Source organism: Kryptolebias marmoratus, linkage group LG21 (genome assembly GCF_001649575.2).
Source record: "Kryptolebias marmoratus isolate JLee-2015 linkage group LG21, ASM164957v2, whole genome shotgun sequence".
Lineage (NCBI taxonomy): Eukaryota > Metazoa > Chordata > Actinopteri > Cyprinodontiformes > Rivulidae > Kryptolebias > Kryptolebias marmoratus.
Genome location: NC_051450.1, coordinates 18,352,313 through 18,370,324, shown reverse-complemented (window position 1 = coordinate 18,370,324; position 18,012 = coordinate 18,352,313). Strand labels below are relative to the sequence as shown.

The 18,012-nt window shown below is 45.0% G+C and overlaps 3 protein-coding genes across 5 annotated transcripts in view; 1 reads left to right on the top strand and 2 right to left on the bottom strand.

Moving 5' to 3' along the window:
- Positions 1-487: 487 nt before the first annotated feature.
- Positions 488-5,384, top strand: pcyt1ba (phosphate cytidylyltransferase 1, choline, beta a). Its single transcript, XM_017428392.3, has 8 exons — positions 488-718; positions 2,840-2,939; positions 3,052-3,168; positions 3,265-3,416; positions 3,867-3,945; positions 4,044-4,186; positions 4,276-4,464; positions 4,543-5,384. Exons 1-8 carry the CDS (start codon positions 635-637, stop codon positions 4,765-4,767), a joined length of 1,089 nt encoding a protein of 362 aa, XP_017283881.1. The 5' UTR covers positions 488-634; the 3' UTR covers positions 4,768-5,384.
- A 1,349-nt stretch (positions 5,385-6,733) lies between these two features.
- pdk3a (pyruvate dehydrogenase kinase, isozyme 3a) lies at positions 6,734-15,376 on the bottom strand. Of its 3 annotated transcripts, XM_017428456.3 has the most exons (12): positions 14,998-15,375; positions 12,907-13,048; positions 12,735-12,806; positions 12,070-12,254; positions 11,894-11,983; positions 11,065-11,142; positions 10,027-10,103; positions 9,827-9,922; positions 9,638-9,745; positions 9,410-9,523; positions 9,196-9,316; positions 6,734-7,108 (listed from the first exon to the last, which is right to left on the bottom strand). In XM_017428456.3, the coding sequence occupies exons 1-12, from the start codon at positions 15,098-15,100 to the stop codon at positions 7,089-7,091; spliced, it is 1,206 nt and encodes a 401-aa protein (XP_017283945.1). In that variant the 5' UTR covers positions 15,101-15,375; the 3' UTR covers positions 6,734-7,088. The 3 variants fall into 3 exon arrangements, with proteins under 3 accessions (XP_017283945.1, XP_017283944.1, XP_037829022.1); XM_017428455.3 differs by lacking the exon at positions 6,734-7,108 and having other exon boundaries at positions 8,287-9,316; XM_037973094.1 differs by lacking the exons at positions 6,734-7,108; positions 11,065-11,142 and having other exon boundaries at positions 8,287-9,316; positions 14,998-15,376.
- A 782-nt stretch (positions 15,377-16,158) lies between these two features.
- Positions 16,159-18,012, bottom strand: part of slc51a (solute carrier family 51 subunit alpha) — a 9,177-nt gene continuing 7,323 nt past the window's right edge. Inside the window, exon 9 of the mRNA XM_017428377.3 lies at positions 16,159-18,011. The gene's annotated coding sequence lies outside the window, so the exon portion shown is untranslated. The remainder of the gene's footprint in view (position 18,012) is intronic.

Below are 18,012 nucleotides of genomic sequence, written 5' to 3'. Positions count from 1 at the left end.
AGTTAGCTGTCCTCGAGCTCCTGTTTTTGCCTCGTCACGAACGTCAAAAGCCTCATTTTAGGTCATTTTAAACCGTTTTGTAAGTGCTTTCCTCATTTAACCTAAATGTGTATTTATTTAAATTTTAAACTGTTCTCTGACGGTGCTGTGGTACGCTCCATCAAAACCTCTGTTTACGCCGCTGTATCGCTCTCTGATTGGTCCGTTTTCCTCTCCTCTTTCCCGTCACCATGGAGAGAGCCGAGATCGTCTATTGACGCGATGTCTCACTCGTGGCTAGACAATAACACCGCTTTTGTTCAACGCCTGGGTTACGTTTAAAACTGAATTGCTCACGATATATTCGCCTTTAAATGAACTTTTCTCGGTCATTTCTATTTTTCGCTGAACGAACATGCATTTACGCCTGAATAACCGAACCATCACGGAGGCAGATTAATTATTTTTGCGGAACGCGCGAAGAGCCGCGGAGTGAGACCTCCTTTTTGTTGCGTTTTCCGCAGCAGCGGGGATCACGGAGAGGAGGACGAGGATGAGGAGGTTGTAGGTGAAGACGGACAGAGAGACAGAACGGAGAGTAGGCGGGGACAAAAACAGGAGGCAGAGTGGCGAGGAGAGGAGCATCGTCTCACTGATGCTGAGTCATATAACAGCTGCATCCCATGAGGCTTTGGGAATAATGGAGGAGCTTGAACACACCTGCCCTCATCCCCGGACGGTAGGGAGTCTGTCTCTGGCCCCTTTTCTTGGTTTGCGGTGTGTGCATTGTGTGAGAGACAGGAAGTGTGTGTGTGTGTGTGAGAGAGAGACAAAAGATCCTGCTTCCTCCTCTGTTATGAAACCGATCTTGTAGCATGTGGCTGCCGGAGATGCTCCGAGTGCTGAGTCGACGGGGTGTTTGTTGGAGGCAGGAGGGAGGAGGGGATTCGGTCTGTAAAAGCCCTGCTGAGTGAGGAGACAGGACCCCCCACCCTCCACCTCCACCCTCCCATGTCCGGATATCCTCTTTTATCCTCTCTGATGCGCTGCCTCATGCTGGCATTCGTGTTTTACTTCAAACCCTCCATTTTCCATCTCCATCTCCATCAGCTTGTTTTGTTTTGAGGCAGTCCCTGTTTACTGTCCTTGGATGCTCCCTAACTCCCACCCCCACCACCCTTTTTTATTTTCCCAGCTCTAATCCTTCTTATGGCAGACTGAGCTTTACTGAGCATGCTCCTGATTCATGTCCACTTTGGGCCAAGAAGTTTAACCTGTTTTATCTGTTTTTTCTTCGTTAAATCACAGCCATCTTAGAGCTCAGAGAAGCTATAAAATATTGATTTCTGCATGGAAAAACAGTAAATATGAAGAAGTAACAGTTAGACCTCATTAAAGAAGCCTTTCTGTACCTCTGTGATTGCTGACATCTTTTATATTTTTACAGACATTTATATAACAAAATGTGATTCTAGCTTCCTAAAGGACAGACTGCAAGCATTTCATACATTTAAACATTTCTGTTTATGTTAATTTCACGTCTTATTTTCAAGCACAACGTTGATGCCACTTTTAGATTTGCGATTTCTGGGGTTCCGACATGCCGTGATAGTGGAAGAACAACAATATATCAGCGAATTAGGCCTTGTTTTTATCATATTTTAGGCTGCTTTTCTTTTAGATTGTACGTAGTATTTAAAATATTTAGGAGAAATGAGATTGAAAAAGTAGAGAATAGCATTTTCCGCAGAAATGTTGCGTGAAGCTAAGAGCTTAAACTGAGTTGTTAAAGCTAAAAGTAGCAAAAGGCTAGCTAAAAGCTAATAGTAGTTTAAAAAGCCCAAACAAGTGTCAGGGAGAACAATGTTTCTGAAGGAATTAAGTAGACCTCAGTGTGTTTTTTGTGGAGAAAAGGTTTGTAAATAAAGAATTAAAAATAGAAAAGTTACAAAACCCAAAAGTTTTAGCCCCCATCTCCTGAATGAGGTGATCTTTTTGAAGCATAAGTGGATATAATAGCTCAGAGGATGCTCAAGTATTTAGATTGTAATATGTGTGTAAGTCAAAATGTCAGCCATGAAAATAATCAACAGGAGCATCAAAATGATTAATTCATTAATTATTAATATGTTCAGATTTGTAGATCTGACCCTGTTTCTGTCTACACGAAGGTTGTAACGTCTGCGTGAAACGCGTCATGGCAGCTTTTGTTTACATCTCTGCTCCTGGAGGAAACTCTGACGTCAGCTTTCTGTTTGGTCTCCAGAGACCGAACCTGTTTATTATGTTTTCGTCCTCCTCTCGCACTCCCACGACTCTCTGCTCATTTGGTTTTTTTCCCCCTCTCCGTGTGAATGAATGAGAGCCGGAGAGTTTTTCCTGCAGTCAACAGATGGCACACATGAGACAGTTTTTTGTTTTTTTGTTTTTTTGTTCAGGAAGACTCACACTGCAGCACTTTGACCTTGAAATAGTCCTGGCACCGCCGCTTGTCGCCATATCTTATCTGTCTCGGCCCTGCCCGCTATCTGCTTTGATTTCCCGTTGCCACACGGGCGTAATCTGTCCAATTGATCATAAAAGAAGTCATCATTTAGCAGCACAGCGGGCTCTAACATTTCACTCCCCTTCGGTTGATTGCAGAGAAGTGAATGTCAGCTCAAACTCAGAGATCGATCCCAGCGAGTGAAGCTCTGCTGGAGTCTTTCACTCAGTTGTCTCAGCGCAGGACTGGGCATCAATAACCTAATGTAGGTTATTGTAAACAGAGCTGGGGGGGTGGGGGAGAAACACACTTACGGTGGACCAGACGGGAATGATCGCCTCCTTTCATACATAACCAGGTCACCCTCTGTTTCAGACTCTCATAGAGCCCGCCATCTTCGCCAGGGAGACGAGCTGCGACTGCCGCGCTCCTCATGAGAAGCTCAGCGTGGCGCAGGCCCGCCGAGGAACCCCGGGTACGCTTCACCGTTCCACGCCGCCGTTCGTTGTTTCCCCGTCTGGCCTTCTGCAGCCTTATTGTTCCTGTAACCTCAGTAATTCCATTGTTTTATTTTTCCTTTTCTTTAGTGGATCGACCTGTCAGAGTCTATGCAGACGGCATCTTTGACTTGTTCCACTCAGGACACGCTCGCGCCCTCATGCAGGCCAAGAACCTTTTCCCCAACACCTACCTCATAGTAGGAGGTCAGACCCGTCGAGGGAAAACCCGCAGTGGGGGAAATAAAACGTGTGACCGATCGAACGTGTTCAGGTTTGTGTGTTTGTTTGTTTGTCGTGCAGTTTGCAGCGACGAGCTGACCCACAAGTACAAGGGCTTCACCGTCATGACGGAGCACGAACGCTACGAAGCGCTGAGGCACTGTCGCTACGTCGACGAGGTTCTGAGAGACGCACCTTGGACTCTGACGCCCGACTTTCTGGAGCAACACAAGGTGGATTCAGACATCTTGAACTTCAAATTACACACGAAACATTAAAGCACCACAATCACCAACAAGCCTGTAAGAAAAGCAATAAGTAATAGAGTTAATTTCATGAAAATCAATGGGATGGGGCAATTATTCAGAAAATAAATCCATTTAAATGAGAATAAACTGAATTAGTGACCTGGACTGTGAGTTAAATTGAAACCAGTCCGTTCTTTGCAATAATATTTAATTAGGGGGGGTTATATCCCATCACTGACTCATGTAGATCTCTGCCAGATGATAAAGTGAGTGAAACAGTTCAGAAACAATACCAACGACTCTTATCAGCACTTTGAAGGAGCGTCATTGATAAGACACCCTGGACTGATGTGTTTATGACCCAACGCTCTTCCCTCGTGTTCGCCCGCCACCGCCGTGCTTTCTGCTGCACGTGTCCTCTGATTTGTCTCCCAGATCGACTTCGTGGCCCACGACGATATTCCGTACTCCTCAGCAGGAAGCGAGGACGTTTACAAACACATCAAGGAAGCAGGTCAGCGCTTCAGCCCCAGAACTTTTGCGCGTCTCGCCTACAAACGTTGCAGTAAAATGCCATTTGTCGTTGTATCGTCTGTTTTTTTTTTGTTTCAGGGATGTTTGTGCCCACGCAGCGGACGGAGGGAATCTCCACCTCCGACATAATAACCAGAATCGTCCGAGACTACGACGTCTACGCCCGACGCAACCTTCAGCGAGGCTACACGGCCAAGGAGCTGAACGTCAGCTACATCAACGTAAGGCTCAAGCAAACTGAATTCAGTGTTTGCTTCCTATCAGGGTTCGTTTGGGATACTTTCCTTTACATTTCCCCCTCCACCCGTAGGAGAAGAAGTATCGGCTACAGAACCAAGTGGACCGCATGAAGGAAAAGGTTCGAACCGTCGAGGAGAAGAGCAAACATTTTGTTTACCGCGTGGAGGAGAAGAGCCACGACCTCATCCAGAAGTGGGAGGAAAAATCCCGGGAGTTCATCGGCAACTTCCTGGAGCTGTTCGGCCCCGACGGGACATGGGTAAGTTGGGCGACGCCACCCTTTTCAGGCCGTCTCACGGCCCGGGTAACGTCTTCATCCGTGTTTGTTTCAACGCAGAAACAGGTGTTTCAGGAGCGCAGCGGTCGAATGCTGTCCTACGCGCTGTCTCCCCGAGAGTCTCCCTGCAACAGCCCTCCTCGTGAACTGTCCCCCCTGCGCTCGCCGTCTCCCCCGTCGCCCCCGGCCCGCTGGTACAACGCCCGGCCCTCGCCCCCCACCTCCCCCAAAGGAGCCTCAGCCTCCATCAGCAGCATGAGCGAAGGCGACGAAGACGAGAAGTAGACGGACTCTCCTTGTAGACGCGTTCCGCTGACGGTACACTGCCTGGGAACACCTCATAGAAAACACACACACACACACACACACACAGTGCTGCAAACACCGGCTGGAGACGGCGTCCCTCAGAGGTGCCGACCGCGATCAGGGGAAACGTAGTTCTGACCCGCAGAGCTAAGAAGCCATCATCGCCTCTGCCGTCTGGGCAACCAAGCAGATGGCACGGACGAGAAATATCTGTCGGGATGTCCAGAACCGCTCGTGACGTCCCTGCACCGGCTTTATCTCTCGTCCTCTTACATTCGTTTCTTTTTTTTTAGGATGCCAGGTTTGTCCCGTGTGCACAAACGCCACTAGATGTCTCACAGTCGGGACAGGTTTAGATTAGCAGAGGTGACCCCGGACACGTAAATGATTATCTGCAGATCATTATCAATATAAAAAAAAAACTCATTAATATGTTTTGTGTTGAAATACTTAAAGAAAGGAGGTTACAAACGTGGCCTAAACTGCATCTGACGTGTTAAATTTGTATTAAGGCGGAAAATAAAGCAAACTTTGTGAATGTAAGCCGAGTTTTTAAGGGGGAAATACCCATGAAAGGAAATAAAATCTTCCTCATATGAAGTGTTTTTTAAACATGTTTTATCAGTCAGATTTAACTAAACCTTGTGGAACGATGTCAGCGCTCAGTGAAAACAGAAATAAAAAGCGGAGTTCTCGGGGGCGACTGATGGGGTTCCGTCTGACCTGAAGCCTCAAAGGTTTTCTTCGTGGAAACGTGTGGATTTATTTTCCCGACATTCGTTGGCCTCCTTTCTGAACCAACTTTGGAGACGTGTCCTTCTTGATTTCCTGAAACAACAAACTGAGGTTTCCACAGAATCACAGCGAGAACGAGTGACTTTCCTGAGAACCGAGGAACGTTAGAACAAGCAGAGCAGAAGCTAAAACTAGCAGAACTATCAGCAAAAGCTAAAAGTAGCAAAACCATAGCTAAAAGTTCAAATTAGTGATTCAGAAGTCAAAACCTAAATGTATTAGAACTGTAGCTAAAAGCTAAAACGATCAAAATTGTAGTTTAAAGCTAAAATTAGCAAACCACTAGCTAAAAGTTTAAAATAGAAATACAGAAGCTAAAAGCTAAAATGATCAACATTGTACCTTTAAGTTAAGATTAGCAAAACCCTTGGTTAAAGCTAAAATTAGCAGAAATATTGAAAAAGGTAAAATAAGCAAAACCTAGCTAAAAGTTAAAATTAGCAATTTGGAAGCCAAAAGCTAAATGTATCAAAACAGTAGCTAAAAGCTAAAATATCAAAAGTGTAGCTTAAAGCTAAGATTACCAAAACCATTACTAAAAGCTAAAATTAGTTTAGCTAATCTTATCTTTATGCTACAAATTTTAATCATTTTAGCTTTTAGCTTCTATAGTTAGGTTAAAATTAGCAATTCAGAAGCCAAAAGCTGAATGTATCAAAACAGTAGCTAAAACAATCAAAATTGTAGCTTAAAGCCAAAATTAGCAAAACCACTACTAAAAGCTAAAATTACCATAACCCTTGCTAAATGTTCAAATTAGCAATTCAGAAGCTAAAAGCTAAAATGATCAAAATTGTAGCTTAAAGCTAAAGTTAACAAAACTGTTACTAAAATTGGCAAAAGTTAACACAGCAGTAGCTATAAGATAAATTCAGCTGAACGTAACAAAATCGAAGCTAAAAGCTAAAAGTAGTCAGCAGCTAAAAGCAGCAGGAGACAGAAACGGAGCGAACGAGCTGAAGCTGATTTCAGAAAACGTCTCTGAAGAAACCGAAGAGATCTCCGTGCTTTTCTCTGCAGGTAAACTTAAATCATTTTCAAAAAGCAGAAAAGCTGGAGAAACTGGTCCCAAACAAGCCGAACGTTTCGACACCTGAAGGGGTTCAAATAACAAATAATTCTTATCTAAAGAAAGTCCAGAACCCTGACAAACGGAGCACACAGAACAGTTTGCTTTATTTGCAGGTTTGACAGTAGTTGTTCATGCTGAGTCATCTTCTGTTTGTTGGTGTGGTGAGTTGCTTTACTATCTGCATTAAAACCACAGAAATCCACACAGTTACAGCAAACACATTATATCCACTTATTTATGTGATCGTCTCTGATGACAGTACAGATTAATAACAATGAAGTGTTTTTTCCCCTCGGAGTGTTCATTTCCCGACACATCTTCTGTTTCTCTAAAAGACGGCGCTCGGCTCGACCGGCAGCTCTCGAAGGCGTTGGCAGTGATGAGAATCTTACAGGGGGGGGGGACGGCGGGGAACGGCCCCCGAATTCTTCCCTCATTTTACATCCGGAGAGGCTGAAGGAGACGAGGACGAAAACAGGAACAGAAAAAGGAAAAAAGACGTCTGCTTTGAAACACACAGGTCCAGGTTTAGTAAAGTGCACTAAAAATGTGACAAAATGTACGATTCACTCCAACGCTTCGGCGCACGCACACGTTTCAGGACGCACGGTGGCGGTTAGACATTCACATACACCCTTCACGGGCACAGACCACTTTATTTTTAGAGCCTGATCCGAACTGTCCTTTTCCCAGGGTGGGATTAAAATACAGAATAGAACTTTGAGGATTTTTTTTTTTTTTAAAACACAAGAACTGTTCGCACAAGTCTGAGTGAAACATTGAACCGTTCGCGGAGGTGCTGATGGGACAACACCGAGCTCTTAACGTCTCGACCGCAGCTGACAGTTTCTCCTAAAGGAGACCCCAAACCGTCGGCCTCAGACTGGTTTCTGACGCCCGGGAAGAGCCCGAGCCTCGTCGAGAACTGATTGAGCCAAGAATGTTCGGGGGGAGTCACAGCGAAGCTTTCAGGTCTAAAAACACTACCAGTTGTCAAGCACGGTGGCGGTAGCATCATGCTGTGGAACTGGTGCTTTGCACAAAATGGAGGAGAAGCTTTTTGGTTGAGACTCGGACGCAGCTGCGGTGTCCCAACAGGACCGATCCCAGACATGAGAGCTGCTTCCTGAGCCAGGAACTCATATGTTTTCTATTTCTTCCACCCTGAAAAAAAACCCGTTCAGATCAGTCATTAAAGGCCCAAACGAACGCCGTCGGTGACCGTTCGTACACTTCTGACTGGGAATGAATTTGCTCCCTTCGACCAGCTCGTCTTTCTGTGCCACATGACTGCTTCTTGTATAAATAAGAGCAAAAAAAAAAAATATATATATATATATATATATATATATATATATATATATATATATATATATATATTAGCTACATATAAGCATTAAAACATCATCAGCAATGCCAGCAAAACAAAACAGCTGCAGCTTCTAATTCATTTTTAGTCCTCAAATAAAAAAACAAACAAACATTTTTAAGCTTTGTTCAAACTCATTCAGAGGGTTTAGTGATTCAGGTCGGAGCCGATGAAGCCAGAAGCGGTTTTTAGGGGCAACAAGTCCGTGCAAGTCGCGTGTTTTTCCCCTTGTGGCGGCGGAGCTGGATCCGATGATTTGAACGGCGCGTCTCGCTGGTTGGATCCGACGACTGAAACTGTGGCGTTTTATTCGTTTTTTTTTTGGTCCTTTTCTTAGAGCTGGACTATCCGGGGAGGATCTGGCTGGTTCCTTTCAGAGTGAAGCAAAGTTAAATATAAACAGAACGCGCTCTCGTTTCCATCCTTTAAAACTGATCCAGCAGGCATTTAAAAACGACAGAAGTAAGGCTTTCTTTCACAAAGAAAAAAAAAATAAATACAGATTGTGAAATCTTGATGATTTGCTACTTTTGTCTTTTTTTTCCTAAATGGTGCAATTAAACTCTCATTAATAAATAATCATCTATTACATTTTCCCTGACTAAAAAAAAAAAAAAAAAGTGCAACCAAAATCGAGCCGCGCCGACGACAAACTGGCCTCATTTTGCGTCCAATCGCAAAGCAGGATCGCTGAGACCTCCTCCTCCTCTTTCGCTTTAGCACTGACACTCCCTCCCCGTGACTCTGTGTTTTAGTGGGAGAAACAGAAAAAAAGCGTTTACTGATGACGAAAAGGACTCAATCAGCAGCGCACGGCTTCTTCGGCTACAGGGAGCGACCGCTTGGTCAGCAGAGCCGCGGCGGGCGAGACGAGAGCGCGAGGTCGACGCTCGGCGCGAGTCGCCGGGTCACGAATGGTTCTAAAGTCTAAAGAGGAGGTTTGATCTTAAGGTCAGCTTCGAGCCACGAACACCGAAAGCTACGCTAAAAGAAGGTTTTTTGCCGCCGGGTGGCGATTGGAGCCATTCCACTTGAACAAACCTAAAACTAGTGGAGTGGAAGTCTAATCCTAAAGGAGGAAAAAATAAAAAGCCACCCGGAGGCAACGTTTCAGCGCATGCTCCACAACGAGCCGTGCAGAATTATCTGTTGGCTTTGTAATTGGACTTGCTGGCGTCGCGCGGCTCTTTGCTGGGGTTGCTCCAGTCGTCCGCCTCCGGGCTGGTCTTGTAATGCCGCCACGCCGACTTGTTGAACACGGGCAGGCGCTCGAAGGACTCGCTGGACAGTGCCTTCGTGGGGGGAGGGGGAAAGGAAGGAAAACAGGTTAAAGCTCGCGGCTGAAACGGGAGCGCTCCCACCCGTTCCCCGCTGACTCGTGGTACCTTCAGGTAGATGACGGCGTCCGTGCCCACCCCCTCCATGGAGTACAGCTTCAGGTCCCCCTGGAAGTAGCGAGCGTAGAGCCGCGAGATGGGCAAACCGTATCCGAACCCGGCCTGCGGCGGGAAAGGAGAAGCAAATATTGACAACTCAAATGCCTTTCCTTTTATTAACCCCCCCGTTTGAGATAAAACGGAGGGAAGCATGTTTGGTTTCATGAACGCACGGACCAGAGGGACCGCTCCTGGCTCCAGGCTCGGCGTCGGGGCGGTGGAGTACATGTAGTTAAAGAGCCGATCTATCTTCCTCAGAGCAACTCCTCCTCCGCTGTCACTGATCTGAGAGTTGGAAACGCAGAAAAAACTTGAAACCTCACTGAACGTTCTTCTACAGATTTGCGTGCGGGGGGGTTCGTTTACCTTCACCGACAGGTCTTCTTTCCCCAGAGTGACTCGGGCCTTTATCGGCGGCAGGCCTCCGTCCTCGTGGAGCTCCACCGTCGCCCTCATGGAGTTCTGCGGAAAAAGCGCCCCGCAGGGTCCGTTAGTCGCGAGCGGCGCCGGCGGGGGGAGGGGGGGGGAAGGGGGTTTAAAAGCTGCGTCAGTGCAGCTGTGCTCACCTTGAAGAGCTCAAACAGCATGTGGAAGAGATGGGAGGGAACGTACACCACCTGGATGGGCTTCTTAGGAGCCTTCACTGGAGAACAGAAGAACCCAAATCCACAAAAAAAATTAAAGGAAGGAAGAAAAGTTGGGTGGAAAACAAACAAAAACAGAACGAGACGATCTGAAAATCTCTGCGTTTTACTCACAGAGGAGCGTGGTGAAACTGAGGAATTTATTTGATTTTAGGAAAAAAACTAACAAAACTTTTCTGGGCAACAATCTGTAAACATCCAGGACCTGAGGAGAGCAGCTGCTGGACGTTTTAGACAAATATTGTCCCATTCTCCTCTGATGGACGACTCCAGCTGTCCTATGGTTCTGAGTCTTTGTTGGATTTTTTTGTTTTGTTTTGTTTCACGATGAACCAAATGTCAGTTCAGCACCTGGACTCGTCTGGATACAGTTTAGTGTCGTCTTAGCCTTTCCAGATGTGTGAGCTTCCCATAATACAGACACTAATGCACCCCCATACCATCAGAGAGGCCAGCCTTTTACCTCAGCTCAGTTGTCCTCTTTGTCTCAGTCCGTCTTAAACGAGCTGTGTTCACATCTGGCTTCTCCTCGTGTTGACCTTTGACCTCAGAGATTTCTCCACACTCTTGACATCTTTTGATGATGTCATGAACTGTAGATGATGGGATATTCCCAGTTTTCCTTTTAGGACCATTATTCTGAATCTGTCCCAGTTTCTGCTCAGATTCAGTCCTCTGACTGACCTGCTGCCAGTTAACCTGATTAGTTACGAAATGCTCCTCCAGATGTTTCTCAGTTGCAACTCTTAGTTTTACAGCCTTTTGTTGAACCCAATCCAACTCATTTGAGCCATGTGGCTGCCATTTTTTCCCAACAAAATTGTACAATTTCTCAGTTTCAACACTGTCAGCTGTCCACAGACTCCACAGTAACAGAGCGCAGAGCAGAGCGCCAGATTCAAGGAACAAACACACAAAGGGATGGATTATTGCACAAAAAAAAGCAACAAAAAGTCTCACTGTTGAACTCCTCGATCTTCAGCTCCGGGGCTGCACAGTAGTACTTCTCACACAGCATCTTGGCCGTGTCGTAGGCATCTGATGGAGAGAGCCAGAACACCATGACTCAGCGTGTTTATTTGTTTCAGCTCGTCTTCCTGCTGCAGGTCACTGACGGGGCTTCTGTCGGGTCACACCGCCGGAATGCTTTTAAACGTCTCGTTAATAATCACAGAGGAAACCGCTCGGCTTCGGTTCTCAGACACACAAAAAAAAAATTAAAATTTAAAATCATGGCCGCCGGGAGCAGCTCGACGCAGAGCCCCGTGGTCAACAACACCTGCTGCGATTAGCTTTTCCACATTTCGGCTCGGCTAATTTTAGCTCTTGGCTGTGGCTTTGCTGATTTTATCTTCAGCTCTGCTTGTTCCAACACTGCGTCTCAACACAGCTCCTCCAGTTCCGAATGAATTAGGTTGACTTTATAGGAAAGCAGCAGCTGCACTGGGCTCCGAACTTCACAGATCAGGAGAAAAACGAGCAAAGATGAAGCATTTTTAGCTTCTAATTCACTGATGAAAAAGGAGAGACATTTGGAGTTAATTCCTGAAAGACTAAAGAAGCTTTAAAGGACTACGGCTGCATCCGAAGGAGGATGAAACCACCGAGAGACAAAAAGAGGAGAATCTGAACCACATGGAAACGTCGCCTGAAGAGACGGAGGGGGGGGCGGACCCCTAAATGGTTACAAAATAAAATAAAAAACAAGTGCGACTGCTGCCGAAGGTCATCAGACGGGAGCTGAAGTCAACACTTAACGAGAAGCGGTGGCAGCGGCTCGGGAACTCACCGCTGACGACCTCCGAGACGTTGCAGGCGGGGTCGATGCTGCCGATGTGCTTCGGGTGGGCCGGGTTGGTGTCGTTCCCGAACAGGAGAGCTGAAACAAAGAGAGAGATGAGAGGGCTGCGGGGGGGACGCCAGCGGACGCCAGCGGACGCCAGCGGACGTCGCGGCGGGACTCACTGTGCTGGTTGATGAGCATGCGGAAGGAGATGCGGTTGGTGTAGAAGCGGTCGAGGAAATACTGGATGTTGCTGCTGCTGAACGGGTCGAAGCCGAACTTCTCCTTGTACTCGATGACCCCCTGCGCCATGGTGGGAACCACGTCGTTGTGGCGGTTCCGGATGTCAATCAGGATCTCCAGGAAACTGAAAAAAAAAGAGACGTTAAGTTAAAGAAATGCAGCCATTTTTGTCAAACCCTGAAAACGAGCGGCGAGTCGGGGAGGACTCTCAGCTGCTACCGCCTCCAATCTTACCTCCATGTCTGTAAAAACCCACCGACTTTCAGCCATTTTGTGTCGATAACGCCAACCAGCCGCGGCAAAAAAGTCACACAAGCTGTAGATCCACATCTAATGATTACCTTCTGAGAGTTTCTTTACAATCGTCCTCTTTGTTCATGAGGTATGTGGGAAACACACACACACACAAGCTCATGGATTAATGACCGAACGATTATTTGGAGAACGTCAGAGAAGATGAATCTTTCTAATTTCCACGTATTGAATTAAAACTCTTGTTATTTATTAACTATTGTGGCGTGAGGGCGGCTGGAAATCCCGACTCTTCTGCAGGAGGACGAACAATTCTTGGAAGTACAGACGGCGGGTTGTTTTTCTCACTCACTCGTTCAGGGTGTGAGGGTCCTCCGGCTTCCTGTTCTCGAACTCCAGCAGCTCCACGAAGCTTTGCATGTACCTGCGGACACGGGGCAGAGCGGGGGGAGGTGTCGAAGGTCACGACGGCGGTGGATTGTAAAGCGTGTCGTGCCGGCAGCGAGCCGGGGGAGCAGCCTTACCATTTCTGTACGAGCCTGACGGAGGGCTGACTCAGCAGGTTGTCAGGCAGCAGGTTGACCTCCCTCATGGTGTTGGCCAGGCGCACCGGCAACTCCTTACGCAGGAACATGTAGGAGGTCTTCTCACACGCATTCTCCCTCCCTGGGAGAGAACGGGACTTTAACAGCAGGACAGCGTGCACAGCGACATGCAGCGTGCACTGTGAACACGATCCTGATTCTGAAGAAGAGAAACTGCTTTTCAACATCAACACACAGAAAGTTGATCGTTGGCTTGGAGCAAAAACCCAAACTGAACATTCAGTTAATTGCACAGAAGTCATAAATCTGAAGAGATAAGAAGTCAAAAAGACATTAACTAGAGTCGTGTTTGGGATCTAAAAGACAACAAAAGATTAACTGTAGTGAGACTCCATTTTAGACCTTAACCTGACCTCTCTGTAGTTCACATGAACGCTGTGTCAGCGATATTAAAAAGGAAACTATGAAAACCCTGGCGTGTCCTGTCCTGTCCTCCCGCCATGTCTCAACCCCAGCTTGACTAAGCATGACTTTGCGTTTATTTCCCACAGACAAAAACCTCAAACTTCACCCAAGTGTCACACACTTCCCGTCGCTTGCCTTCAAGCCACAGCTGCAGAAGCAACTTGCATAACAGACGTGTTTAATCAGCTGGATGAACGGGAAACTTCAGAGCCGCGGCTCTATAGAGCCGCGGCTCTTTAGCGGTCACCCCGTGTCTCGCTGCGGCCCCTCACTTTATTTGACTTTAAAAACCCAAACAGTCTGAACAACTTTCACACCAAAAACAATCACTTTAGTTTCTGAGCAACCTGAAGATCACACTGAAGTTAGCTTCTGATTCCGGCTTGATTAAAGGAGCTGTTCCACTATTTTTCAGCTGCGGATTAAAATCTGCAGCGCTTAGCTCGTTCAAACCTGGACTAAATTAATCTGTAATCTGACCCAATCTGTGGTTTGAGAAGTTTTATTGTTTGTGAAAGTTTAAAGAAAAAAAAAAAAGGAATTTGAGCTCTTTTGTTGCAGCTTGAGTTTTCACAAACGGGATAAAAGGTTTCAAAAAACAGAAACTGTGATTTAAAGGTTCTGCTTTCATTACAGGATTATCTAATCCAGGTTTAAAGGGTTTACATGTTGTGTACCAGTTCCAATCTGGTCCAGATTACACCTTTTAGTATTTTCACAAATAAAATAAAGGTTTTATAAATCACAGGCTGTGTTTTAATCAATTCTGTAGCAGCGAAGAATGAGATAGTCCAGTTTTAAACAGTTTTTTGGGTTTTAAAATGGACCTGATCTAATATTAAAATGTCAAAAATTAAATATTTTTAAGTTTTCACAAACAAGGTAAAGGTTTAAAAAAAATCAGAAACTGTGATTTAAAAATTCTGCTTTGAGTACAGGATTATTTAATCCGGGTTTAAACAGTTTTGGGGGTCTCAAAATGGACCTAATCCAATGTTAATACAAGAAAATGAGCGGAAATCATTATTGTTTGAGTTTTTACAAATATGACAAAGGTTTAACAAATCAAAAACTGTGATTTAAAGATTTTGCTTCGAGATTGGGATTATCTAATTCAGGTTTGAAGGGTTTAAATGTTGTCTTTTAATCTGGACCTGTTCCAGTGTTGTCTGGATGCCAGAAAGAAGCTGAAAAGTTGCCTGAAACAGAACAAAACGATTTCGATGCTGTGTTTTTACGAATCTCCCACTAGTGCAGCTTAATTTAGCTCAGATTTGATCAGTCTGAGTATTTCGGGTTTTGAGGAGGAGCTGATTAAAGCTGCGGAGGAATAACCGGGCACGTGGAATCGGAAGCCGACTTCGCCGGACCGTAATACACGAATAAAGGCGCAGCTGAAAATGCCGGCATGTCGCCGCGGCTCATTTATCTCAGGAGCCGTCAATCCAAATGTCACATCTGGGTCTAATGTTTCACTGGAGCGAGCGGGGCAGAGTTTCTATTAATAACAAGCCGCTGCTTGGACGGCGCAGTAGTAAACACGGAGACAAATCAAGGCCCCGGTGGTTGTTGTTGTTTTTGTTGCCTCCATTGAGAGCCACTCACCGAAATCCAGAAACTGCTTGATGGAGAGCGGGGACGGCGAGAACCGGGAGTAGTACTCGATTTTCGGGTTGGCGTTCTTCAGCAGAGACAAGAGGAGCCGCATTTTGAAAAGTTCGAGTCGATGCTGCCTCTGGATGCGACGCGAGCAGGAGTCAGACGGTGCGCCACCATGTCATCGCCGGCGGCGCTGGCAGAGACGCGGGCTGTCCTCTCTGGGTCGTCGGCGTCCACATTCCCGCCGTCCGCGCTGGACACGAAAAGACACGGCTCATTGGTGTCCACAGAAATGACAGGGCAGGACACGAACGGCTCCCAGAGTGCGGCTTATGAGTCTACATTTCTGGACGCTCAGATTGGTTCATCGGCGTCAAGACACCGGAAAACAAACTACTTCCTGTTGGGCTTTTCAAAATAAAATCCGAAAGACTTCGTATTGAGGCAGAATTCGTATTAATACTGACATTAATAACCTTTAATTCTTAACAATAATGTATCTGTAAAAAAACAGCAATATATAATGTATTTTAGGCAAGTATCTAATCTTTGCTCATTATTCGGATTAAATATGTCTACAGATATGACAGATATGTCTACAGATACATATGTCTCTACAGATTTAAATCTATTGGTTTTCCTAATATTGCTGCATTTTACATGTTGAATTCTAGATCTACAGCAAATCAAAAAAACTGTTTATCAAATTTTATTACGATTTTTAAAAATTTACAAAATTAACTGTTGACGCGTTCGAACTCAAAACGTTTTACTTTGAAGGTTCGACCTTTCCACTTCCGACCTGCAGAAGGACGCAGGCACGTACTCACGTCCGACTCAACCGAAACTTGGAGGCTTATTGAAGCTCTGCTCTGATTGGCTGCAAACTGGGAAGGGGCCAAACGCAACCACCGGATTGGTCGAAGGCTTGTCTGTCAACAGCAATCACTTCGGCTCGTTTGTTCGTCCACAAATGTAACGGGAAGGGTATCTAAAGGCTTTGTTAAACCGTTTTAATCGAGACGAACACTTTAGGGATAAATAAAATCAAAATATTTCGTATTCTGGGCCGCAAAGGTTCTTCGACGGCTCAGGTTTTAGTCTCTGCTGCGCCCTAGTGGCGGAAGATGAGTATTACAAGCAAAACAGCACAAATGACTCCCATAATTTCTTTTTCTGAACATTTTGTTTAAAATGCCTTTTTATTAAGTCAAACACAGGTCCAGTCGTGGTAAAATATTTTGAAGATATACTGAAATATATATATCACACATATAATCAATGCAAATATAGTAAAACGTAACTTTGCGGAGCTCACATAATTGAAAAGAATTACACTAATTGATGAATATAATAAAAAAATATGAATTTAAAAGTGCTTCTCGCATTCAAGGCAAATGATCATTCTTACAAACTCTAGTTTTCTGTGTAATATTTGAGAAATTATACATACATCTTGCATATTTCTATAGACAGCTGTTTTAGTGTTGAGCAGCTCAGGTTTATACAGTTTTTAAATGATGTTTATCTGGGAAAATATGTATTTTTGTTTCAAAAACAAAAATAAAATTCCACTAAAAGATGTAAACGTGTGGACAATGACATTTTTTAATCATTGTGTAATTCTATCCTGTAATACGTATTTTAGGCTTAACAGTTTACAAATCCTTGAAAATTAAAGAGGACAATAAAAACCTTAAGAGGTGCAGTGAATAAAAAATAAGTGTATGCAACGTCCTCGTTTAGGTAAAACAAGAAGTTGAGGACATGACAAACGCAGCTTTAAGTAAAAAAATAACAATAATTCCACTGGTTTTAACCACACAGAGGAAAACAAATGTCGACACTTGATTTTCCCTAAAGCAACCAATCGTCGCCGTTTCCCTCAGAGACGGAAAACTGGGAGGAACGTCGGCGGCTTTAAGGAAAGAGTCGAAACACGAACGTTAAAGCAGAAACACTGTTTGTTTTGGATCATTACTGCACAAACGAACGACAAACTCAAACACACAAGCCGGTCTCAGTAGAAGCTGATCTGTGCGGCAAAGACGGCGCCAACTTCTGGGAGAAGAAGCCCGCACATCTGTGAAGCACGGAGGCGGAAGTGTCATAGTTTGAGCAGCTTGCAGAGGATGTTACGATACAGTTCGTCTAAACAGTTCAAGAAAAACTGTCTGGAAAACACAGATAACCGAACAAAATCCACCAAGGATTTGAGAAAAAAAATCAAAAAAGGAACAGAACATGAGCCGCCACGCAGCTTCCGTCGGTTCTACAACGTTCCTTTTTTTCCACAGAAGAACCAGCTTTAAACCAAGTTTTGCCCCATTTCCAGAAGAATCAACAGTTTGACCGTCAGAACCGCTGAGACAGAAACGCGCCACAAGCATGGAAACGACCGAGGGCTGCGCCAGGCAAGGGTTGTGGCTGCCATCTTGGTAGGTGCTAAGCCTCTCACTCTCATGACTGTTGCTGTCTGATCGTCACAAAAAACACACTGAAACAGCTATATTTTACTTAAATAAACAGATATGATGTAGATAACTGATATTTTGTCTAATTTAGCATATATTGTGCAGACTAATGGTTATTATTTAGGAATATGTTCCTAATATTGATGATATGGTGTTCTGCTTCTTACAGTAATTATAACGATGTAGAAAGAGGAACGAGCCCTGGTTTAACAGTCTGTTAGACCGGTATTTCCAAAGAAAAGAAAGAAACATATTATTGTGTTCTTTGAAGTGCAGGTTCTGATAATTATAACAGTTAATAGCAACACTGGGCTTCTTGGCTGAATTTAGCTTCTTTCAGACCTTCCTACGTAGCACCTGGCAAGATGGCGGTCGGCCGCTCTGCTGGATTTCTGTTTCAGAGGTTAGAATGTGTTAAAAAAAATGACCTGAGTGTCCCATAAATTAACCTGCTCCTGTGGGTTTGCAGCTTAGTTCCCTTGGAATGTATAACCCTGAAGCTTTTTTCTCTCTCTCTCTCTCTCTCTCTCTCTCTCTCTCTCTCTCT

Coding starts and splice junctions, on each gene's coding strand:
- pcyt1ba (XM_017428392.3), top strand. CDS start 635: ATGCTGAGTCATATAACAGCTGCATCCCATGAGGCTTTGGGAATAATG. Junction 3,417..3,866: donor ACTTTCTGGAGCAACACAAG/GTGGATTCAGAC, acceptor TTTGTCTCCCAG/ATCGACTTCGTGGCCCACGA. Junction 4,465..4,542: donor TCGGCCCCGACGGGACATGG/GTAAGTTGGGCG, acceptor GTTTCAACGCAG/AAACAGGTGTTTCAGGAGCG.
- pdk3a (XM_017428455.3), bottom strand. CDS start 15,100: ATGCGGCTCCTCTTGTCTCTGCTGAAGAACGCCAACCCGAAAATCGAG. Junction 11,984..12,069: donor CATGCTCATCAACCAGCACA/GTGAGTCCCGCC, acceptor TCTTTGTTTCAG/CTCTCCTGTTCGGGAACGAC. Junction 9,317..9,409: donor ACGCCGTCATCTACCTGAAG/GTACCACGAGTC, acceptor CCCCCCACGAAG/GCACTGTCCAGCGAGTCCTT.